Here is a 25,358-nt window from a genome sequence, read left to right on the forward strand (position 1 = left end):
GTCTCCCCTATTTCCCTTTCCCCAAAATATCCCCAAACCTGCCATGATTCTGGCAAGGGACAACATGAGCTTTAGCAATAGGTATCCTTTCACTGCCTGGCCAGTTAGCAAATATATTGGCAGCTGCTCAGAAATTATATGGACTGTTACCTCATCCTTAGCTTATAGTGGACAGTCGTTCAAGTCTCTTGTTTCTATCCAGCCAGGAATTTTGATTAAAATTTGAAATTTGATCTCTTTGATATTCTTCCCATGTTTCACACTGGTTTAAAACTATGCAAAATGCTCAAAAATTTTCGGAGAAATCTCATAGCAGTTAAACAACACAAAGATACAATAGTATTACTTTGTTCTTTTAAAAGAACAAGAGAAAAAAATTCTAGGAGGCTAAACAGGAAATAATTACTTAAAGCATAATTATTTTACATATCAGTATCAATAGAGCATAATGGAAGAAACTCAGGAGGAAAAAATACATTTAGTGTATTCATTAAAACTATAATTTTCAATAATGAACCCTAAGGAAAGTGTTCATTTTTACAGATATTACATAAAGTAAATAAAACTAAAAAACTAGACCATTCTGAAAAAAGACTTAAGATAAACAATTTTTAAAAGGCATTTTAAAGTATTTTGATTTATGTGATCAAATGTGTTTGAGTTTTATTTATTAAAGAAGAATAGAATCTGAGTTTGATTTATTATAATTTGTATTGAACCAAATGTCAAAGGACCAAAATTAAAATTAAGTTCCCCTAGCACTACAAGCTATACTGCAACATGATTCAACTTCAGGCTTCAAAGCCTTCATCTTCTGTTCTGCCAGTTTCTCCTGACTGTCCTGATGTGAACGTAGGAGGTTGATCCTCCAAATATCGAACCGATGGTTTGCCAGATTTCACTCTTGGTAATTAAAGGAACTGTAACTACAGCCTGGCTTTGGCACCCAGCATCAAGGATTTCTATTCTTCCTCCCTTCCTCCTATTTCATGCCCCAAAATGTTATGAAGTTTGGAAAAAAACATTTCCATTTCACCAGAAAGATCAAAAAAATGAGACTGTCCATATCTGCCCACTCTGGCTCATTTCAATATGTCAAGCCAAATAAGCAAATCTTAAATGCTTTTGGCAATGCTAAATTATAGACATTCTTCTCTTGAGCTATGTTGAAATCTAGGAGTCTGAAAAAAAATTCTCTCTTGTCTGAAGTTCCCTTTTGTGTTCAAATATCAGAGCTGAGCTCAGGCTGACGCACCACTAGCACAAGTAATCAACTGCCCCCAGGCAAACTATGGCAAATGGTGATTTCAGGGTCATAGAATCATAGAACCATAGAATAGTTTGAGTTGGAAGGCACCTTAAAGACAATCGAGTTCCAAACCCCCTGCCATGGGCAGTGACGCCTCCCACTGGATCAGGCTGCCCAAGGCTCCACCCAACCTGGCCTTGAACACCTCCAGGGATGGGGCAGCCACAGCTTCCCTGGGCAACCAGTTCCAGTGCCTCACTATTCTCATAATGAAGAAATTCTTCCTCATTTCTAGTCTAAATCTGCCCCTCTCCAGTTTATACTCATTGCCCCATGTCCTGTCACCACAAGCCTTTGTAAAAGTCCATCCTCAGATTCTGTGTTCTGATTAAATTAACTTGATTTCAGTAGTTTTAGCAAATAACATGAACTCCATGGATAATGTCAGATAGATATAAATGTAGAATTTATCCAATTTCTCAAAGTTGGGCACCACTGGATGTCAGAGGCACACGATGTCAGAGGCACACTGAGGGGAGACCTCATTGCTCTCTATAACTACCTGAAAGGAGGTTGTAGAGAGGAGGGTGCTGGCCTATTCTCCCAAGTGACTGGGGACAGGACAAGAGGGAATGGCCTCAAGCTCCGCCAGGGGAGATTTAGGCTGGACATTAGGAAAAAATTTTTCACAGAAAGGGTCATTGGGCACTGGAACAGGCTACCCAGGGAGGTGGTTGAGTCACCTTCCCTGGAGGTGTTTAAGGCACGGGTGGACGACGTGCTGAGAGGCATGGTTTAGTGTTTGATAGGAATGGTTGGACTCGATGATCTGGTGGGTCTCTTCCAACCTGATTATTCTATGATTCTATGACTCATCTGGAGAGTTGTGTCCAGTTCTGGAATCCTTAACATACAAAGGATATGGAGCTGTTGGAATGGGTCCAGAGGAGGGCTACAAGGATGATCTGAGGACTGGAGCACCTTCCCTATGAGGACAGGCTGAGAGAGTTGGGTTTTTTCAGCCCGGAGAAGGCTCTGAGATCTTACAGTGACCTTCCAGTACCTGAAGGGGCTACAAGAAATCTGAGGAGGGACTGTTTACAAAGGCTTGTAGTTGTAGGGCATGGGGCAATAGGTATAAACTGGAGAGGGACAGATATAGACTAGACAAAAGGAAGAATTTCTTCACGATGAGGGTGGTGAGGCCCTGGCACAGGTTGTCGCGGGAATCTGTGGCTGCCCTATCCCCTGGAGGTGTTCAGGCCCAGGTTGGATGGGGCCTTGGGCAGCCGGATCTAGTGAGATGTCCCTGCCCATGACAGGGGAGGTTGGAACTGGATGATCTTTAAGGTCTCTCCCAACCCAAACAGTTCTATGATTGACGAGGGATCACGGCAGCCCCCGCGGTGGCGCTTTCCGCACAAGCGCCGGAGGCCCCGCACACCGCGGCGCTGTTTCCGCCGGCTCTGGCGCTCGCTCTCGCCCCCTGGAGGCGCGGCGCTTCCCCTCGCCGAGCCCGGGCGGCTCCCGCGCCGTTCCCCGCGCGGGGCGGCAGGGGGCGCTGCGGGGCCGCCGCCCGCGCTGCCCGCCAGGTGGCGCTGCCCCCCCGCTAGCTGCCCGGCCCGCGTCCCCCCCCACCCCCCTCCCCACCCCGTGACGTCACAGCCCGGGGCCCGGGAGTGGAGGGGCGGGGAGCAGGCGGAGGGGCGGAAGTTGGCGGCGCTGCGCGCGCACCACGGGGCGCTGGCTCGCCCCCACCCCCCCCCGCCCCCGGCGGGAAAGGGCGGGCTCGCGCGCCGCCGCCATTGTTGGCGGGAAAGCGCTTCAGCGGGGCCCGCGCCCTTGGCCGCCCGAGGCCTCTCCTCAAGGCGCCGTCTCCTCCCACGAAGCTGCCGCCAGGGCTGCTCCTTCTTCGGCCGCGGCTGGGCGGGTGCCCGGGGGCCGCCCTTGCCGGGGGCAGCGGGCTCGGGCCGTGGTGCGGTGCGGTGCCGCAGCGTGGCCTGTGTGCGCTCTGCCCTTGAGCGGGAGGGGGTGCGGACGGCACGGCCTGGGTTGTCATTTTTGGTGTAATAAACGCTTTCCACAGCGAAGGATGGGGAAGAGCAATCCTTTTTGTTTTTAAAGCGTCCTGCTGCCGAGCAAATCGTTTGTGGCTAAATGGTGGAGGGATTGTGGGTGGAATTTGGTGTCCTGGGGGTCATAATGTTAGCAAAAACCTTTTTACACGGAAAAAAAAAATTTTTCTTTGTTCTTCCTCTGCTGTATGATTGTGTGGGGAAGAAGCCTTTGTAATGTCTTTTTGCTGGATGATTCTGTTCAAAATTCAAAGGAGATTTTTTTTTGCTGCTGTGAGAGCTGCTGTTTGAAAATTAGTTTTCTCTTAGCTCTAATGTGATATCGGATTACTCTTTTCTCTTGTATACAGTAGCGCTCTGTTTTGTCCAAATGACTCTGTTGTGTCCAAAAATCAAGGGAGATTATTTGCTGCTGTGAAAGCTGCTGTTTCCCAGTTAGGTTTCTTTAACTACTATGATATTACAACTATGTTGTCATAAAATAAACATAGATTAAAATGCATGCCATTTTTAGTCTGGTGTGATTATACCTAGATGTTGCAAGACTTGCAGATCCGTCTTACAGTGAGATAGCCACAAGGACATTTGTGGAATTATTGGTATTACATGGGGGAAACTTGGACCAAGGCTTTGTATACGTTATACACAAGCTTTAAGTTTTCATAATTGTTTTTTGTTGTTTCAGTTTAACAGATAACCATAAGTTGTCATGCAGCTAAATAGAATGAAATAACATAGGGATATTTTAACCATTATAGCTGTATTTATTTAAGAGAAACAGATGTCTGATTTCCATATTACATAAGTTTTTGAAATAATGTTAGCAGTATGAAGTGTGTAACTTGCTATGTTTTGTTGCTTTAAAAGTGTTGAGAGTTTCAAGAATGGTTCATAGAGCAATGGATTTTTTAAACATGCATTTAAATATAACAATAAATGCTTAACTCACAAGAAATCCATAGACCGCACGAAACTTGTTTCTTTTAATAATACTGGAGCCTAGTAGTTAAACCTCGATGCCTAAGTGTCAAACTTCCAATGAAGATTTGGGAATTGTGCTTAATTACTATCTTTGGGCCTGATATTAATGCTCTCTCTTCATTGTTATCTTGATGAAATTCAGTTCAGGATGTAATTTAGAAGGTTTACATTATTTCAGTTACCTGCTGTTCTCTTGTTCTTTCATAATTCATGTTCTATCATTTTCACCATCACCACTTTTTCTTAGCCACAAAAAATATTTTACTCTTTGCCAAGCTTTCTCTTCTTTGTCCTTGAGTAATATTCTTAGTAGTAGATTACAAGAACTTTTGGGCAGGGAACAATTCAGTTTTGACTGAACTCCATGAATGCTTGTGAGTCTTGGAAAGGGGTATCCTTTTTATCGTGTTCAGCTGGATTTGAGGGTGGTTTTTTCGGTAGTTTGCCAAAATGTAGTATTGCAGTAATTTTACCGGTTTCATGTTTATCAATAGTGGTTTTGTAAGTTATGTTTCTGTGTGTAATGTAGGCACCAAAGAAGCACTGTGTGACTTACTCAGAAAATACTGAATAGCTGAAGTTGTTTTAAGAAAAAAGTGTTAAGGTTATAGTTACTTACACAGATTATTTATTTATTTATCTATTTATTTATTTATTTTAGTAAAGTATTCTGGCACTTATTGTCTCAACATAGATTCTATATTTACATTTAGAAATTTGCCAGATAGTACTAGACTACTATTAAGATGGTAAATGATAACTGATACTTTTAGAAGTGATTCAGCTTGTGTCTTAAATTGCCAGGGCAGCCCTGGTGCTCACACAGGGATTGATTTGCGGCTCTTGGTACCTTTAATGCTCTTTTAACACACCAGGCACCAACTTCTGTCAAGGTGTGCTCTGACTGTTGACCTAATTGCATGGGTGGTGGTACGCTGAGGAAGTAGTCAAATCCTTGCTTAATTCAACTACTATATTAAATAAGATTATTATGTTACCAGTTTTTGTCAGTTTTGTTAATAGGAAGTATAGCCTTACTTCAGTTGTTGAAATAATAAGTGAGGCACAGTGCGTGCTGATGAATTGTTAACACTTATGTGCTGTCCACAGCAACACCCCGAAAGGCGAGTGGGGAAGGGCTCAGAGTGGAGTAGTGCTTTCCCAGCTCCAAATCAAGATACACCTTGCAGCTTACTTTGTTCTGGGTCCAGCAGCAAGAGTAAGGCATGGGTGCTTCCTCTTCTGAGGCTGCAGGGCTTTATGCTGCAGATAAGCCTATCTGTGGCTTTTCCTCTAGGGCTTATGAAGGCTTTTCCCTGAAGTTTGCTTTACCCTTTATGGGGCTTGAGTCTGGGACCTCTTGAGTGTTACATGGATCTCAAAATCATTTTTTTTTTTTAATATCATCCTAATACCACTCGTTTTATCTGCTGTAACTGCTTACTTCTTATTTTCACAGCTGGTTTTCAGAAAAGACTAGTTTCCACCAGTCACACAGTTTTGTTTCTTATAGTTGATGCATATGAAGTCATGCACGTTTGTGTCCAGCAAGGTTGTGGCACCAGGGGAGGTTTCTGTGGGCTCCACATGGGTATTTGTCTTATCTACATTCTTCTTGCATTCAATACAGAAATGCTTCCACATGCAACAAAAAGAACAAGAATGTAATGAGGAAGAAGCAAGTAGGCATAAAGATTTTCCTGTTGTCCCAACATAGCATAAGGAGGCCTGTGTGTAGCATGCAAGCACAGCATTAGTGCTTTACATTTTCTTGGCTTTTTAAAGCTACTAAGATAGTAATCCTTCTCGTTTTGGAAGAGAGGTTTTTTTCACCCTATTCATTGTCTTAAAATGTGACATGACCTGGTTTGTGCTTATATTTTGTGAAACTTAGATCAGAGTAAAATATTTATTTGCTGTAATAGTCTAGTATTTAGACTAGACCATTTCTTTACCAAATGCCTCAAATTATCACAGAAGAATTCAGAATAGTGTGTTAATTCTGTTGGGTTTCCATCAGGCTAGGCTTGTGTTTAATAGAAGATGTTAATTCCAGAAGCAGCAGTGGTCCTTGCAGCATTTGTAGCGTACATGTCTAAGTAAAAATGTCCTAACTGCTATAGTTGGCTGTGATCTGAGAATTCATCCAGACGGCGCTGAATTTTCAGTGTTTGGATCAAATCCAAAATAATCTAGGACACAGGTAGAATTTGGTTACTCGACATGAAAATCCAGTTCAGTTTGGTATTTAATGGCCACTGTTGTGATACCACTTGCAGCATATTGTGTTGAAAACTGGGAGAGCATCCCACGTGAAATACTAGGTTAGTATTGCCCAGTTCTGACTCCCTTTCTTTAGGCAGGAGCTGCTCACCACTCTCTGAGACTGGCTATTGGGCTCGTCAGGCATAAGTAAAGTAGGGATTTTTTTGTTATTTTCTGGGTTGTTTTCTTAGTTTAAGATCTTCTGCTTGCTTTTTTTTACCTGCATATGTCAAAACTGTACAGTTATTCCAAAACAAAGAGCTTGATGCTTACATCTAGAGGCTAACCTTGATTGGGAGGCAACTCATAGGTGTGACTTCTTACTCTGAGTCACTTTGCTGGACATAAAGACTACATGTATATCCTGAGGATGAAGCTTTCCACAAAGTTCAGTGAGTGCTGCTGCTCTTAGAGATGCTGTATTGCCATTTTTCATAATTTAGTAGTTTGTCTTCCACAAAAGAGAAGGATATAGCTTTCTCAACTGTTTACAAAACATTAGCCTATGTTCTGTGTTCTGCCTTCCAGAAGAATTTGCGATGGTAAGTTTTTATGGGTATAGATCATCTTGTAGCTTTGTGCAAAAATAATTCAGTACTTCTTGGAGGAATAAGAGAAGCTACTTGTGGAAGCAATTCAAATGTGTAGTTGGGCCTGAAGTCCTGTTTAGTAGGAAGACCAATACACTAGTCTTATCAAAATGCTTATATATTTTATGAAACTTTTTTGCGAGTGTTAGTCAGCAAGTCTCTTTATCTGTTCCTCTCAAGGTAGGTGCCACAACTGGAAAAGTAGATTTTCATGTTTGTTGCCTCTTTGGCAAGAATGAAAGGAGCTTCCTGTACAGCCACTGTACCTATTATTAAAGTTATACCATTTTTCTTCTTCCTGCCTATTATTTTAAATTCTGGGAGAGCTGATACAAAATGTATTAGGCCAAAGATGAAGCTGAGCCCAGCTCTTCTACGTCCTGGATGGCTCTAGCTACAGCATTTTCTTAGAGAAGAAAACAGGTTAAGCCCGGTCCAGTCTCAAAAGGCAGTCAGTAGGTGCGACTAAACACAATGGGGAGAAGGTTCTGTCAGCATCCTGCTCAAGGCTCCTGTGTGAACAGGCAGCAGTTACATTTTCCAGGAAGTTATTGAAGGAGTTACTGTCTTTTGAAGTTAATTTTAGGTGAAAAAGAAGTTAAGTGTGTCTTAATACCTAAGTGTGTAAACTGTTTTGACCATCATGCTAACTAATTGTGATGTGCAGATAGAGCCATTTGCAGATCATGCCAAGCCAACTGCAAATGGGCAGTGTCAGGAATTTGACTCCTACTTTGAGCAGGTGTTTGGAGTACAAGAAGCACAGTTCACTTCCTCCACCTCACAAGGTGGAGGAAATAGTAGAATAGATAAATAACGAGCTGGCATCTGCTCTGAAGCAGCTGAAGATGGGGTAACCCAGGAGGATAATTCATGTGCTGAAAGAGGAGCAGATGTCAATTAAGACAGGATGTTTGACCATGTGGGTGCCAGTTCTGTAGCCTGCCTTGGCAGTACAGGCTTGTCAGATATTCTGTTTGTGAAATTTGGTGTTGCTTGACATCATAATTTGTTAGAAGGTGGAGGATTACTGTAGGCATTGGGAACTGGGAAAATAATAAGGGAATTTTTTTAATCAATGAAGCAGACCCAAATTACAATTTAATGTTAAAAACAGCTACATGCATTTTAAGTTACTTTAAAAATGAGAAGTCCAATCCAATACAAAACTAGTTGCTTTTACTAGAAACAAAACAAACCTGTTTCAGAGCTCTCATACAAGACTGTCTGGAACAATGGGCTTACTCTATTTTAAAACGCCTGCAGTAATGTGTATTTGTGTCCCAAAGCATTTTGCCCCACACCTTATCTTCAACTAAACTGTGCTTTTTCCCCTTCCAGTCTCTCGTCTTGGGTGAAGTGCCATGCTGATAGAGCTTATGGCTTTCAGTCACAGAAATTAGCTTGGGTTTCTTCATCAGGGAAATATTTCCATAAACTAATATTTGGAAGACTCCGTTGGTAGCGAGTCTCCTGTTCTGCCTAGGTTGCAGCAATAGTCCTTAATAATTGATGCAGGAACCCTTTAAAGAGAAACAGGACTTCAGGACTTTATTTTCTTGTGTAAAATGGACATTATTGCTATGCAAAATCAATGTGTTGATTGAAAATTAAAAGTCTAATTTACCAGTTCAGTGCCTGAGAGATGAAAAGCCATTATAAAAAATAATCGAGTGTATTTCTGCTGATATGAGTTTGCTTTTAAAAAGTCAAATAGTCAAGTACATTAAATGAGGTATGGGTTGTGTTACACTGTTTTGTCATGTCACCACTTCTTTGGGTTCTCTCTTCTCTCTTTCTTGTGTGCCTTTAATCATAAAAACCCCACCCAGGTGCATATCATTATTGCTTTATGTCTTGAAGTTAGCAATTTCACAATATTTTTCTATATTGTACTATATTTATCCTCAAAGACATAGTGGTTTGCTAAACCGCACGCACATACGTTATAGAAATGCACAGTTAAGCTCAGTAAAAGAAGATTAATTCAGTTATGCAGTGGCACTGTGAGGGGTAATGGAGAAAAGCCAGAAACAACCTCAAGTGTCTTTAAAAATGAGTTTAATTTGCTCTAGAGCACCAAACACTTTGAAGATTTCATCATATTCATACAGTTAACAGCTTGTGTCGCTTTGGAAAACCTGTTTGAAGAAATTGGTAGCTTGGGACAGCGTTCTCTAAGGTAGGGAAGCCTAAAGGAGAAAGTGACTGGACAGGAAGGAAAAGCAAAGCTCCATGCACAGACATATTTAAGAATTGTAAGTATCTTGGGGTTTGGGGAAAAGGATTCATCTCAGAAAAGGTATTTCCTTTAAAACCTATCCTCATATTGGTATTTCTGTACCTTTTTCCATGGGAAAACTGCTGAAATACTAATAGCCCATCTTAGGAGAATGCTTCTATGTTTGGGGGATCAGAAGGATCCAGATTGCTTTGAATTTTATGAAACGTCCCTGAGGAGCTTTCTCTTTCCTAGCAGCCTAGCTGTACGCATGGTTTTGCCTGCTGACTTGAGAAATTGAAGAGGCTTTCCTTGATCAGTTCAGATGGGTATCGTAGACTTCTTGGAAATGGGAAAGTTGCTAACTGTAGAATTTGCCTACTTTCCAGGACAAAGGTGCCACAAGTTAGTTGCCCATCTAAAAGCTCTGTAAATATTTAAGCAACGCTGTAGTGGAATATGAGGAAAAACTCCCTTTGAAATATTGTATCTTCAGTACAGAAGGCACACACAAACATATTTCAAGAATAGAAGTCTCCTTTGTATTCTAAATACTTTTTTTTTTTTTCAAGAAGGATTTTGTATAAGGAGCCAATCTGGCTTCCTCAGCCCCTGTAGGCAAAGCTACCAGTGGCTTAGAGACCTTTACACAGAGCCTCTTTTGAGAACAGAAGAACCCCATCAGTTCAGCAGGAGTGAAGTATGATATTTGCTCTCTGAGATACTTTCACAAAGTCATTCTTTGAGGATCTAGGCTGTACATCAGAGTCAATTTTATCTAAATCAATTTTAATATTAGGGAGGAGTGTTGAAGAGCATAGATATTTTGTCACTTGGGAGACTAGTAATTTATTATTTGAAGTTGTACAATATATTAATTATCCAAACAATTGGACCTATTGAAGGTTTCTGAACTGAAAGACAGAAGTTACAGATAAGTTTAGAGTTGTGTCATTTTCTCATAAGCCTTCTGTTGGAAGGCTTTCTGCTTCCAGTAGAGGATGAGGTCTGGCAGTGAGCTTAGCCCTGACCTCTGGGTGTTCTATATGGGGTTGTTTGTTTCTGCCACGTTCTCTCAGTTTAAATTTAGATTTGCTGGCAGCTATTATGGCTGTTGCCGTAAGCTTCATGGACAAAACATTGAAACAAATGTGTCTTATATCACAGATGTTTTTGCTGAATAAGATTAGTGAAGAACACCGGAAAGCTGAAAATCAGAGTGCAGAAGACTTTGATCCAAAAGGCACAAGTAGCTGAATGCCTGTAATGTGTTTAGTTCTCAGTCCAAGGATAGAGCAAGTAATTGTTTAGGGGATGGACCATAATCCTGAACCCTGTTCTAATTTGTTATCGGTAGTAATGAAATTTCAGCTATGCAAGTGAACATAGAACCTAGACATGAATATGTAACAAAAACATTAAGCTTGCTGTTCTAAACCAGGTGGTGGTTGCTGTAGGACATAGCAACCTGCAACTAAATTTTATATTTGGCTGATCACTGAGTGGCCGGGGTCGGAAGAGACCTCTGGAGATCATCTAGTACAACCATCCTGCTAGAGCAGGTTCATCCACAGCGGATTGCATGGGGACATGTCCCGGCAAGTTTTGAATATCTCTAGAGAAGGAGACTCCTCAACCTCCCTGGGCAGCCTATTCTGATATTCCATCACCCTCACAGTAAAGAAGTTTTCCCTCATGTTCAGGTGGAGCTTCCTGTGCTCCAGTTTGTGCCTGTTGCCCCTTGTCCTGTTGCTGAGCATCTTTGAGAAGGGTCTAGACTTGTCCTCTTGACACACAGACGTTAGGTATTTGTAACCATTGATAAGATCCCCTCAGTCTTCTCCAGGCTAAACAGACCTAGATGCCTCAGCCTCTCCTCATATGAGAGATGCTGCAGTCCCCTGGACTCCAGGGCACTCCACTGGAGTCTCTCCAGTAGTTCCTTGACTTTCTTGAGCTGGGGAGCCCAGAACTGGACACAGTACTCCCGATGTGGACTCACTAACACACGGTGGGGGAGGATATCATCCCTCAACTTGCTTGCTATGGTCTTCTTGATGTACTCCAGGATACCATTGACCTTCTTGGCCATGAGGGCACATAGCTGGCTCATAATCAACTTATTGTCTACCAGGACTCTCCAGTCCTTCTCTACAGAGTGGCTTTCCAGCTGATCAGCCCCTAACCTGTACTGGTGCAGGGGGTTGTTCCTCCTGAGGTGCAGAACGCTACGCTTCCCTTTGTTGAACTTCATTAGGTTCCTCTCTGCCCAGCTTTCCAGCCTGTCCAGATCTTGGTGAATGACAGCACAGGCTTTCCATGTATCAGCCACTTCTCTCACTTTTGTATCATAATCAGACTCACTAAATGTGATCACGGGATGTGTCTTAGTAGATATTAAACAGTTGGGTTAGTTCTTAATATACAATAACTCTCTGAAGCATAACAGCTGCATTTGTAATTCCTTTAAGAAAGTGCATGCTCTTAATTTTGTATTAAGCACAGAGGATGCTACTTCAGTTTTATGGTATTTTTATTTTTTTTCCTAACCTGCTTGTATGGGACTACATATGACATAGGAGTTCGTTTTCAAAACCAATATCTCATTATTTTTCTAATGTATGACATGACCTTCATAGACAAGTTTGTTCCACCTTGAAAGGTTTGTTTGATGAGGTGTTCTCTGGTTTCTCTTTCTACTATTGCTCATCTGTCTAGAATAGGACACGAGGAAACAGCTTCAAGTTGCACCAGGGGAGGTTTAGATTGGATAGTAGGCAAAATTTCTTCACCGAAAAGGTTATCAAGCACTGGAATAGGCTGCCCAGGAAAGTGGTTGAGTTGCTATCTCTTGAAGTATTTAAGACATGTAGATGTGGCATTTAACAGTTGGACTAAATCACCTTAAGGGTCTTTTTCCAACCTATATGATTCTGTGATTCTATGTTCTGAGGTAACATATAAAAAGTGTTCCTGTAATGCACTTCTGTCTCTAAGCTTTTCATGTTCTTCAAAGGATAACAACATTCCTGTGCATTGCTGAGTGACCACAGCACCAAGAAATAAAGGAGACCTTGAGAGTATGTGGAAAAGAGTGTTCACCCTGTATACCTTTTTAGGGGAGAAACGACGACTAAAGCAGGCCACAATTCTTGGATAATTTACAGTGAGAATTTTTACCTCCTGGAGGACAAGACACAAAAGCTTCCAAAGATGCTTTGACCCTACTGCCCCTGCAGTTGCTATGGGTAGGATACACTGATACTCAGCTCTTCTGAGCACTTCGATAGCGTCTAATCTTGTTACTAGGGCTGAACACTGGAGAGCTGTGTTGCTTGTGAATGGATTAGGCAGAATTTATTCACTGGTTAGAAGCCCTACTGTGTAGCCTGTATATTTTGAATGTAAGTAGCATTGTGGGTTTGCATTTCAGCAGGAATTTCAGGCAACCTTTGAAATACGTAGCAAATCAGCATTCATTCCAAATGGTGCTTTTGTGCCAAATTGCCAAGTAGTGAATGGTATTTGTTAACTAGGCCCATTTGGCTTTATTTTGAAGGATAATAAAACCCCATCTTTTTTCCTCATCCCCTTAAGTGACACAATATAGAGTCTTGCTGAACTAAGAAAGACAGAACTGAATGGCGAAAGCTAGGAGGGTTAAAGTTTGGGGAAACTCCTTAGGACTTGTATTTTTAAGGAACTGACTGTGGCTTAAGTTCTGTTACATAAAACAAGGCATTTATAAAAATAAGGGTTTTCGGGTCATATGGGTGTATCACTGAGAGCTGGTGAATGCTGGAAGTATTTGAGTAGGTAAGTATTTGTCAAGACAAAGGCAAAGTGTGCCTCCCAAATGCATAGAGCTCTATTTTTTACTGTAGCACTATGTCATAGATGTACATTATTATATGTATTTGGAGTACCATCTTCAGAAATATTGGGAAGCCTTTCTTAAAGTCTTCATATTTTTTTCATCTCTGCATTTTTGTATGGAAAATGCTAAATTAGAGACATCCCTCTGACTGCCTGAAATACTCTTTTCTGTCATGGAACAGAAAGTTGACTGTTTGCACTTGTGTAAATCTCTTCTATTTTCTTCTTGAACACAAAAAAATCTTGATTTCTAATGTAACCTCCAATGTTGGCCACCAAGCACATACAATTTTTGCATAGCTCACTGAAATCAAACGCATTTTACTCATTTCTATGTGTAATTGTTGCCTCTGAATTTTTTACCACTGATTGGTAAGAAAACACATTGTTATAGCTCCTTTTCTTAAATTACATTTTAACTGCCTTGAGAAGTAGAACCCGCATATTATATTTTGACAGATGTTCTGTGTTCATTGTTCCTGGAGTTTGGTTTGGGTTGTGTGTTTTTTCCTTGTTGGGTTTTTTGAGCATTCTTTAGTATTGGAAAGATCAGTACATGAAGAAGCACAGCTAGAGGAAAACGTAAAATCTTTACTTTGAATAGAAATTAGTGTTGAGGACATTTATCAACATGCGCATTTCCTGTGTAAGACCATCTCTAATCAGAAATAATTCAACATGAGTATTTTTTGATACTCAGTGTTCTCTGGAACAGCTTGTAGTTCCTATATTTTACTTTAAAATGTTTTGGAAAACAATGGGATGTAATCAAAGAATCTGTTTAAATAATTTTAATAGCTTTGGAGTTGAATTACACTTCAGGAAGAATGCTCAGAGGTTATTAAAATCTGGGAAATTCCCAATAAAGGTTTGGAAAACTAAAGGTTGAATGCTCAGTTTTCTGTGTTTCTAAACAATCCCTGCAGAGATAATACTAGCTCCTCTGTGGGGAACATGGTTCTATTGGTAACAGGGGAACGGATGTCTGATGATCTGGGCCCTTAGTTACTGTGTCAAAGATGAGCAATTCCGTTAGTAGTAATATATGTCAGTGTAATACTGGAGTAAGCCTTCTGGATTCTATTAATAAAGGTTTTTTCTATAGTAGTGAGCAAATTACAATTATCTCTGTCCCACTTGCAAAACCCTCACATGGAAACAAATCACCATAAAGATTTGTCAGGTAAGAGTAATAACAATATTCATCTGGCTCCCCTAGGCATCGTAGAGTATTGGTATGATGCTCTTAGGATTTTGGTAGGATGGCAACATAGCTTTACTGTTTGTATGTTCAGTCTGTTAGAATTGTTTGCTAATCAGTTATCTTCTGTGCAAAGATATGTATTGTTTGTGAAAGTGAGAAAGAACTCAATTAGCTTTAGGACAGAAACTAATCTGGGGAGCTGTAGCTGCGTGTGATGACAGGTCAGTGTAATTGCACTTTTTATTGTGGATTTTTAGAAGTGATTTGACTCAGGGAAATGAGGCATAATGCAACAGCATGCACAGGGAGTGCCATGGAAAGATGCTTAAGGAGAGTCACTGGAGAAGGCTCTGAGGAAACTAAGGAACAAGGAAAGTATTTTTGGTGGTGAGACAGCAGTGGATGAAAGTTTTCATTTTGCAGTGAAGCAATGCAGATAAAAGGGGGAGATGCATCCATGAAAGTAAAACATGCTTGAGACTAATGAAGTATTTCGACCACACAGGCGAAGTTTCTTCTGCACATCCATTAGGAAAGTTGCGAGACCTAATGAAGTCTGGAATTACACTAAAGAATAAAATACACTGCACCAGATGACCTTCAGTGTCCTGATCCTTATTGACAGCAAGCAGTCAGTGGAGAGATGCTAAAATAGAAATTACTTAAGGAGGAGACATTAAAGTTATTTTGGTTTTGATCTTGGTTGTGCTGAGCTTGAGCTGGCAGTGGTTCATCCAAGACGAAGTGTTAGAAAGCCATTCAGATATACGAAGGTGGAATGTGATTGTTTGGATATGAAGAGCAGCTATGAATATATGTCATCAGGACTGGAGTGATAATTGAAGTTTTCTAAATGGAGAAAGTTACCCAAGGGCAGGGAAAGAACTGGCCAGCTTTTCTCTTGAGGGCTAGCCAGAAAAATGAGAAACTTCAAGTAATTAAAAGCCTGAATATTTTAAGACTTCTTGTATGTTTGGTTTCTTTTAGACCCAACCAGAAAAAGGATCCGAATGGTCAGACTCTATGTCTTGTCTTATGAAGAAGCTTGAACAGTTGAACTTGGATATTGAAGAAGCTCTGAGTGGTGGCTCTTCTCCCTCCAGTACTCCTTCTACCAAAAGGCACAAGCAACAGGTAATAATGTGTGTTGTATAATATGTTTTCTAATGTTTAGCTATGAGATGCTCATCAAGCCATGGTTTTCAGATCGGGTTGTGTTTCTGGATAGGCTGATGAGCTTGAGTTCAATGATGAAGTAAGTTACGGTTTTCATGTAATATTAACAAAATCTCATGAACTACTGAGACAATGAATGGCCAAATAAACAAAAATGTCATAGGGTGAAAATTATAAATTTTGTGTCAGTATGGCTTAAAATCTCTAAACACCTTTTTTAGAGTGGGCTTTGAATCAAGATGATTGCATTTGATAATTTTTCAGAATAGAATATTGTTAATCTAAAGTTCAAATGCTGACCTATTTACACTTTTTATATTTATTTAAAGAAATGGCAGCAAGAGAGACACTATGTGTCTTTATTGAGTTGAATTAATATTTTTGTTTCATTATTTTATCTGAATATTTGATATAGAGCTGCATTCACATTCCTCTAGTTAAGAATATTTTGTGATGGCAGGTGTCATCAATTGGTGACATGCAGTTTCCTGAGCTTTTCTTTTTATGTCAAATAGCATTAAGGAGTAATTATATTATTTTAGTAATTTTTGAATAAGCAAGGTTTTTTATAGATGCAAGTAACTGGAGAGTGAACAATGTGAGAAGCAGGAGCATTAGTTCTCTGCTTAAGACTACAGTTAAAGTAATTTCTTAAGGTAAAGTTGTTTGAGTTTGCAGCTCTGATTGTGCTGGCTTGAAACTCGTGGAAGGTGAGCTTGTTTGAATATTTTTGCTATCCCTGCTGTTTCAGTGCTGCTTCATTTTGTGAAAATAAATTCTTCAAGTAAACATTCTTGAAGGTGGGAAGTTTGGGATATTGCATCTCAAGTGTTGCACTTTGCACTATGTGTTTTCATATTCAGCAGAGAGAGTGATAGTAACAAAGTGGCCCTGACTGTCTCTCTCTTCTTTCTATTGTACATGTCAGCAAGTCAGAACCATGTCTGTCCAACTGAATTAAAGCATGAAATTTTCTTTTAATGAATAGTGTTCTGCCTCATAACAGACTGCTTAATGTCTTCTGTCAAAATGGGGTGGCTGTGTAGTCTACTTTTCTTCTTGAAAGTGAAACCCAAGCCATCAGAGTTCAAACACTTCCCATTGTGAGGCAGTGTGGTTTTGCTAACCAGTGATCCAAACACCTGTGATTTTATGGCTATACCTGCCCTATTAAGGCAAAACCCATGGTTTGATTTGGCATCATTTCTTTTCCATGATGACCTGAACATCAGGATACTAGACTCCAAATCCATTGCTGGAACATTCAGTGAAGGGCATTTTAGTGTATAGACAGCAGACAACCAAATCCAAATAGGCTATGTTTTCAAATGTCCTTTGATACATAGAACAACAACAGAAAAAGTGGTTGCATAGAGAATGTCAACACTAGCATCCTGGATGCTTGCGCTTCTGTTACCGAAGCGTAGGGGCAAGACATTTTCTGAATACAGAGTCCTGGGACATTGGGCACAGTCTTCTTCCTGGGATATATTCCCCCAGGAAAAGCCTGTGCCTAAGCTGTTAAGGATGAACAGCCATGAACATATTAAGCATGAACAGCTTAGGCTACTGATAAAAGCTGTCTCCAAGACAGCTTACTGGTCTTGGCACACTTGTTTCCCTTTCCAATAGTTGCATCTGTTTGGATAAGTTCAAAAAGATTTCCAGGATGTTTCCAAAATCACCATTTTCCTCAATATGATATTTGAGCAATTTAACTCCTTTTGATTAGGTCTTGTCTTCTTTCCACTCTGAAGCAGAAGAGTCTGCTTCATTTTAATTGTCTGTGGGCAGGAAGACATCATATGAATTAGCCACATTTTTAATATTTGACAAACTGGAAATGTCCTTTAAGCCTCCAAGAGCCAATTTCACTACAGGAACTGGAGAGGTCTTTTAACACAAAGGTCTTCCTGATGCGCGTAGAAAGACCAGAGTAAGAAAAGAATCAGGGACAATCCTGTTGTGGAAGTAATGATGGGATGCCCTTTGCTCTTTCCTGCAAAGGTATTTGTAGTCAAACAATTTCTGAACAAGGGAATCATCTGCCCTCATTAGAACATTTAAGAATCATTTGTGTCAAAATGGGTTGACCTTGGTCTTTCTATATAGTCAAAGAAGCTAAATATATCCTCCTGAATCTCTCCATAAATTTACTGTGAAGAAACAGATTTTGAAAATCTCAGAATAGCAGTTGCAGTGGAAAAAATGAACGGACTCTTTGTTTTCATACAAGTTGTATGAGTGCATTATCTTCTGTCAATTCATCCCATTTGGTCCATATTTTTTATTATAGATTGTAATTTGTTCCACACATATCAAATATTTTATTCTTATCACTCATAATTAAACTTGAATGGGAATAAGATATATCTCAGACATATGTTTACTAGTATTTGCATAAATTTGGCTTCTATAAAATGTTTTTATCTTATTTTTACTGTATAAACTGGGAGCTGACACAAGAAATAATGATTGAAAAGGATTTTGGTGAAGTGCTCACAGGTGCAAGGCCAATTTGTAGACCAGAGATCTCAGAAGTAGGTGGCTACTCTATGAGTAGCAACAGGTTCGGTGGAGTGGCTCCTCTGAAGGTGTGGGCAATTTTTAAGAGATGACAGAGTATGGCAGATGTGATGTCTCAGAAATAAATTTTGTAATTTAGTCACTAGGTTGAGCCAGTCAGTATTCTACTTAAAGATTTTTCATCTCTTTATGGAAGTAACTCTGACATTTTATTAATATTAAGATTCTTCTGTTGTGAAGGTATCTATCATTACTAATACTCAATTGAACTGAAGTTTTGCAGGAATAAGTCTAGATATTTGCTAATGAAAACTGAATGAATGTTATGGGACTTATTGGATGAGAATAGATGGTCTCACAGTATTTTGGTGGGCAAATTTATGGTGTTTTCTAAAACAGAGTAACTTTTAGATGAATGCTAAGAGGTGGTCTGTCTTTACATCTGTGTCAACTGCAAGTTACTGCTGGTCAGTTTTTGTATTGGGAAGTAGCATTGAGTCATAGCGCTGGCTGGATGACTTATATCTGATCCAGAAAAGACATTAAAAATAATTTTCTGTCATGAAATTATTTTCTGAAACATTCTCTCGCCAATGCTGTAAATACATGATTTAAGTACAAAAAAGGCTGGGCTGTCTGAATGCACTAAGACCAAAACTGCTAGCTTTGGAAAACTGCAGTTAATAGTACTTCTCTAAAACCTGAACTTTTCCTATGAAAAAAGTCTTTCTTAGGTACTTTGTAAATTAAATAACAGAGAGAAAACACTCTTGCTGTGAATAGCTTGTTTCTCTGTTACTTAACGTGCCTACTGTATTGCCATTTGGTGTCCTGTACTTGGTGTAAGTACAGAAAAAAAAAAAGCAGGTCTGAAGAATGAGAGTCAGATTTTTTAGTTTTAGACCTTTATCATTCATGGATAGTGACATAGAAATCCTGTTTGATTTTGATTAACCCATGTTATGTTAGAGTTATGCCTGTCACTTAACAACATTTTGTCTTTAACTTACTCATTCTTTTCATTCTTCTGCAGCAATTTATTATCTTCAAATTTTTTTGGGCCCCATTCTAATTCTTTTGTCAACTGTGCAAAGACTCCTTTTTTTTACAGCCCTAAAAATACACTAACTGGGAATTACTGATAGATACTAGCTGCAGATTTGTTCTCTTGTGAAGGGGAACAGTCGGAAAATAGGCTGATTCTCACAGAGTGGTATAGTTTGGAAGGGACCTCTGGAGCTCATCTGGTCCAACCCCTGTGCTAATGCAGATTCATCTAGAGCAGGTTGCACTGGAAGTTGTCCAGGCGGATTTTGAACGTCTCCAGATAAGGAGATTCCACAATATCTCTGGGCAGCCTGTTCCGGTTCTCCATCACCCTCACAGTAAAGAATTTTTCCTCATGTGGAGGCAGGTCTTCCTGTGCTCCACTTTGTGCCCACTGCCGCTTGTCCTGTTGCTGGGCACCATTGGGAAGAGTCTGGCCCCATCATCCTGACATCTGCCCCTTCAATATTTATATGTATTGATAAGATCCCCTCTCAGTCTTCTCTTTTCCAGGCTGAACAGGTTGAGCTTGCTCAGCCTTTCCTCATATAGGAGATACTCCAGTCTCCTCATAATCTTCATGGCCATCTGCTGGACTCTCTCCAGTTGTTGCTTGTCTCTTCTAAGCTGGGGAACCCAGAACTGGATTTTGAATCAAAACCAGAACGGTTTTGATTGATTGTACCCAACTGCTTGGGCCTGCTCTTCAGTGCACTCATGATCCTGGTTCTGTGATTGTTCCCAGCATGAATCCTGCTTGATTGCAGCATGGCTTGCTTGTTGCTCACAAACCTCATTGTTCTTTTGAAGCAAACCAGGATACATGGGGGAATGTTGTGCAGTTGTTCTCTTCCTGGCTTTGCAGTCAGTGTGGCTGGGTAAGTGTGGGCCCAGAGTTAGGACATCTATCTTTTAAAAAATAGTGTGGAAGTGGAGCGATCAGGTGAGATCTCCCCAGGTTTGGGGGACAAGGAAAAGTGGATTTAGGAAGTTCAGTGCCTGTGATTTGAAAATGGGAATTTGCTGGATCTGTGTTTAAGTTAGAAAAACAAAAACAGGAAATAAAGTGAAAAAATAATTTTAAATTAATTTAATAAAATAATTTCTTTTTTTAAGGTAGAGGTGATTCACTTCCTCGATACTTTTGAAGGTGTACTACTGCTTATTGGTACTCCAGTGTATATTGGCTGTTAAAGAAACCACTTTATATAATAACATGGATGTCTGCCTTAGCAAAACGTAAAAATGATGCAACAGGTGGTTTTAAGAAAAAAGATCAAGGCCAAATATTTACCTAACATCAGAGAGGAAAAAACCTTCAAAAAGATAAAATTCCAATGATTTTATCTTGTAGTTGACATTAAAAATATTTATGACTTGCCTTTATTTACAGGGTTTTTTAAATTCTCTTACAGTGTCCTGTTCAAGTGGAGGCAGGCTTTTATGAAGATCATCAAGGAAAGGGATCTTGGACAAATAGAAGAGCAGACTACCAGGATCTAGACTGTTTACCTTACCCGGTGTCATCTGGAGCACGACCTAAAACTGATGTAAGTAGCTACAGCATTTTTACAACATTCTCCAATTCTCAGGTTTACTGACCTCAAAATTTACCATTTATCATTACAATTGTCCTTTTGTTTATTCTAAGTAATTTGTTCTGCCAATATTGCACTCTACAGAGGACTTTGGTTTGCAGAAGAGGTACATATAAAAGTTAAGTCAATCTTCAGTGAGACTCCAGGGCCGTAGGATTGATGTAATCCCATTTTAGATAACTCTAGTGAGGATGTCTGCATCTGAATCCGTTGCTTGGACTGCCTTTATACTCAATGGAAAGAATTTGGTATTTCTAAAGAGTAATTAATCTCACCTGGAGGTTATATGTGATGGATTCCAGGCATCAGATCAACTACTGCATCTTCTTCATTGCTAATTTTAGAATTAGACTCTTAGGATTTATAATTTGGCTGCTGGTTAGGCTAAATTCAGGGCACATTCGACCCTACGTTCTCTGTAATCAGAAGTTTTCAGCTCTGGAGGTTTAGTTAAGCCCTATTTCAACTAATAATAGCAATATTTGTTTAGGTTGTTTTAGTAAGATAATGCTGCAATCTAAGCCTGTTAAAATCTGTCAGAGGTTTTTCTCCAAAGACTTTGATTCACTTCCTCAATAGCTAAATGTCAGCTATTTTAGGATGAGTGTTTTTATTCTAAAATGCAGATGGTTTTGCCTCACAGTTTTATTACTTGGGTGCCAGCAGTGCCTGTGATCATCACACAACATAAAAATGGCTTTACTGGATTGAATCAAAGATGCTAACAGTCCAGCATCCATTCTTTGCCAGTGGCCAATGTTTGATGTTCAGGAAAGAAGCATAAGAACAGCATAAGCAGATAGCAAACTACCTTGGCTTCCTTTGGGGTGTTTACCGAGCAGACACATTGAAGCCAGTCACTGTGTAGCAGTTTTGTAATTAATAGCACCCAAGGGTCTTTTTTGCCACTAGTCGCTTATTTTTGTTCATTTGTTCTTTTGATATTCAAAGCATCTTGTAGCAATGAATTCCAAAGTTTAATTACAGAGTTTGTGGGAAAAAAACCCCACTTATTTGTTGTAAATTTGCTACTGGATTATTTTGGCTGTAATTCTTGTCCTGTGAAAAACTGAATTGTAGAAATCTTATAGGAGGTAGTGAATACCTGAGACTGCAGCTTTTTTCCAATGCCTGATTGTATTTATTGGTATTGGCCCATTTGTCTTGTTTGTTCACCACCATGAAGTCCTTTTGCAGCAATTGACAGTCTGATTTTGTTTTTATTAACCTCTGTAATTTAATACAATTGGAAGCTCTGTCCCTTTTTATTCCTCCATTTTCCAGATCATTTGTGAGTGTATTGAACAGACATAGTGAGACTGTCAGGTAATATCCATCCACTGTAAAAGAAAGCAACCGATTATTCCTAAGGTGTTTTGGTTTTTGTTTTTTTTTTTTTGCTTTTAGTTAGCAATGAAAAGACAGTTCTATTTCTTGAAGTCTTTTTTGTTTCTTTTGTTTTCCTCCTTGACAGCATAGTTTGTGTCTGACAGATAACATAGAATCATAGAATAACCAGGTTGGAAGAGACCCACCGGATCATTGAGTCCAACCATTCCTATCAAACACTAAACCATGCCCCTTAGCACCTCGTCCACCTGTGCCTTAAACACCTCCAGGGAAGGTGAATCAACCACCTCCCTGAGCAGCCTGTTTCAGTGCACAATGACCCTTTCTGTGAAAAATTTTTTCCTAATGTCCAGCCTAAATCTCCCCTGGTGGAGCTTGAGGCCATTCCCTCTTGTCCTGTCCCCTGTCACTTGGGAGAAGAGGCCATCACCCTCCTTTCTACAACCTCCTTTCAGGTAGTTGTAGAGAGCAATGAGGTCTCCCCTCAGCCTCCTCTTCTCCAGGCTAAACAACCCCAGCTCTCTCAGCTGTTCCTCATAAGACCTGTTCTCCAGCCCCTTCACCAACTTCATTGCTCTTCTCTGGACTCGCTCCAGAGCCTCAACATCCTTCTTGTGGTGAGGGGCCCAGAACTGAACACAGGATTCAAGGAGCGGTCTCACCAGTGCCGAGTACAGAGGGAGAATAACCTCCCTGGACCTGCTGGTCATGCCGTTTCTGATACAAGCCAAGATGCCATTGGCCTTCTTGGCCACCTGGGCACACTGCTGGCTCATGTTCAGTCGCTGTCAACCAACACCCCCAGGTCCCTCTCCTCCAGGCAGCTTTCTAGACAGACTTCTCCTAGTCTGTAGCACTGCATAGGGTTGTTGTGCCCCAAGTGCAGGACCCGGCATTTGGCCTTGTTAAACCTCATGCCATTGGACTCAGCCCAGCGGTCCAGCCTGTTCAGATCCCTTTGCAGAGCCTCCCTAACCTCCAGCAGATCGACACTTCCACCCAGCTTAGTGTCGTCTGCAAACTTGCTAAGGGTGCACTCAATGCCTTCATCCAGGTCATTGATAAAGACATTGAACAGGGCTGGACCCCGCACTGAGCCCTGGGGAACCCCACTTGTAACTGGCCAGTTCATCAGAAGCGTTTTGAAATGAAAGTGCATTGTATCAGCCAAATCAGCTACATCTACATTATGATTCTAGGTACTTGCCTACATTACTGAGACATGTCCTCCAAAAGCCATGCTTATGTTTCCCTGTTAGCCTGTGTTGCTGTCAATGTGCTTATTCTGTTCTTAAGCATACTTTCTGGTGAATTTCTGCCACGTCTATCAGTCCTACTAGCATCTCTTCCACAAATAGCTCCAGAGGCATTTTCAAATATTGGCATGGCATATAGCTACACATTATGTCTGTAGCTCTGCAGTTCTCTTCCTCCTGATGAGGTGCTTGTTTCAAGTTAGCTACACAATTTTGATTAAAGCAAAGCCTATTACACTAAAGGTATTTTAAAATTGTCACACTGTTCATCTGCCGAAGAATGATATGCATGCCACCATACAAATTCCGTATTTCATTAAACGAACCTACTCATGTTCATTGAAATGTAAATTTGAAGGTGGGCTCCACTTGCTTACAAGTTAAAAACATTATTGTCTTCCCACTCGCTATTTCTATTCCTTGGAAAATAAATTTGGTGTTTTCCATTTCTGCAAAAATCCAAACATTGTTCTGATTTGCTGCTTTTCTAGTTGGAGTAGATAGTAAAATATTTGCCAACTTTATTTGGTTTTTACCTCAGTCAAATGTTCAGGCATGTACAAGTATCATTGTTTAACTGCCTTCCCACTAGTACTATGTAAATAATTTTGGATGATGCTTCAGTAATACTGTTGTTTGGCTAGAATTGTGTAGGAGAGAAGGCAGAGAGAAGTGATTTTTGGTTGTTTATCTTTTCTGAAGTCTACATTTCTCTTTTTGTTGAATTTAGGAAATACTAGTAAAATGAATAGCAGTTCGTGGATCTTCATCAGTGCAGTCCACGTATTGTATCAAACATTTTTAAGACTGGCAGTGTCATGCAAATGCCCCATCTAGCTCCGGGCATGCAGTCTGTGTGAGTCTGTCATGTCTTTCCATACCTGAATTATAACTGTTTATTCCTTAAGATACAGACTTTTACATATTTCTTAAGAAGGGCATGCCAAAGTTACTTTTGTTACGGTAAAGAGAATGGATCCAAATGGCAAAGGGCCTAATCTGCTGTGTCACAGCTAAGTTGCATCCATTCAACTCTCATGATCCCAGGGGTATGATACATAAGATGGGAGTAAAACAGAGATAAATCAGACCTGTTGTATTTTGATGAGCTAGTTTGTTTTTCTTCTTTTCCAAATCTTTATGAGTCAGGAGGTCAAAAAGAGCTTATCTATTTCTACTTCCCAGGATCTCATATACCCAGGCATTTAGAGAACCAAATACGCTGTAACTTATTGAGATTAGAAAATATAGCAAAGACCAATGTTAGAAATAGCAGAGATGCTGTAATTCAGGAATAATATGCAGAGAATTATGCAGGCTACAGTTGTTCAATTCTCAGTAAAAGGCAGTGATGTTATCTGCACACTTGCATGGATACCAACTAGGCTGACAGATTAAAAGGTGCAGAAGTTCTTTGGCAAACTTGTGTCACAGTAGGTGTTCTGTTTCTCTGTCGTTGAATGATGAATCACACTTGTTACAACATTTTGATAGAATAACAGTGAAAATCATGGTTTTAGGGCAAAGTTGTTTCATGTCATGTTTCCCCTCCTTCCTTCCCCCAAAAGAGTCGCTTCACTGAAACACTATTTATTAGGTACTAAAGGAAATATGTACCTAAGGTGATAGGCAAATCAGGTGCCTGAGAGACAAACAGCAGAGTTTTATGTGACAAATGCAGACATTTCTTAGTCCATGTCTACATCACGGAAATTCCATTAACAGAGAGAAAAAAACACTTCTACATCAAGCTCCAGCTCACCCTAAAGCTGTCGTCTGAATATAGGTCAAATGGTTGAAGCATTTGTGCCTCCAAAGTGCTCATGTTGGTTGGTTGAGTATTTGAAGAGGCTGAAGTGACTGGCTGAAGCATACCTGCCTAGAGCTGGGGAGCTAAATCCCTCCCATGACATATAGGTTACAGCCTTGCATTTGAAGGTCAGT

General features: G+C 40.2%; 1 protein-coding gene across 4 annotated transcripts in view; it reads left to right on the forward strand.

The window, feature by feature from the left end:
* The window catches only part of STARD13 (StAR related lipid transfer domain containing 13), a 302,953-nt gene that overhangs the window by 63,679 nt on the left and 213,916 nt on the right, over positions 1–25,358 (forward strand). For all 4 annotated transcript variants that reach the window (XM_069882441.1, XM_069882494.1, XM_069882449.1 and 1 more), the window contains 2 exons: positions 15,449–15,595; positions 20,626–20,760. In XM_069882441.1, coding sequence (XP_069738542.1) covers positions 15,449–15,595; positions 20,626–20,760 — 282 coding nt within the window. The remainder of the gene's footprint in view (positions 1–15,448; positions 15,596–20,625; positions 20,761–25,358) is intronic.

This window comes from Phaenicophaeus curvirostris, chromosome 1 (genome assembly GCF_032191515.1).
Source record: "Phaenicophaeus curvirostris isolate KB17595 chromosome 1, BPBGC_Pcur_1.0, whole genome shotgun sequence".
Taxonomy (NCBI): Eukaryota; Metazoa; Chordata; class Aves; order Cuculiformes; family Cuculidae; genus Phaenicophaeus; species Phaenicophaeus curvirostris.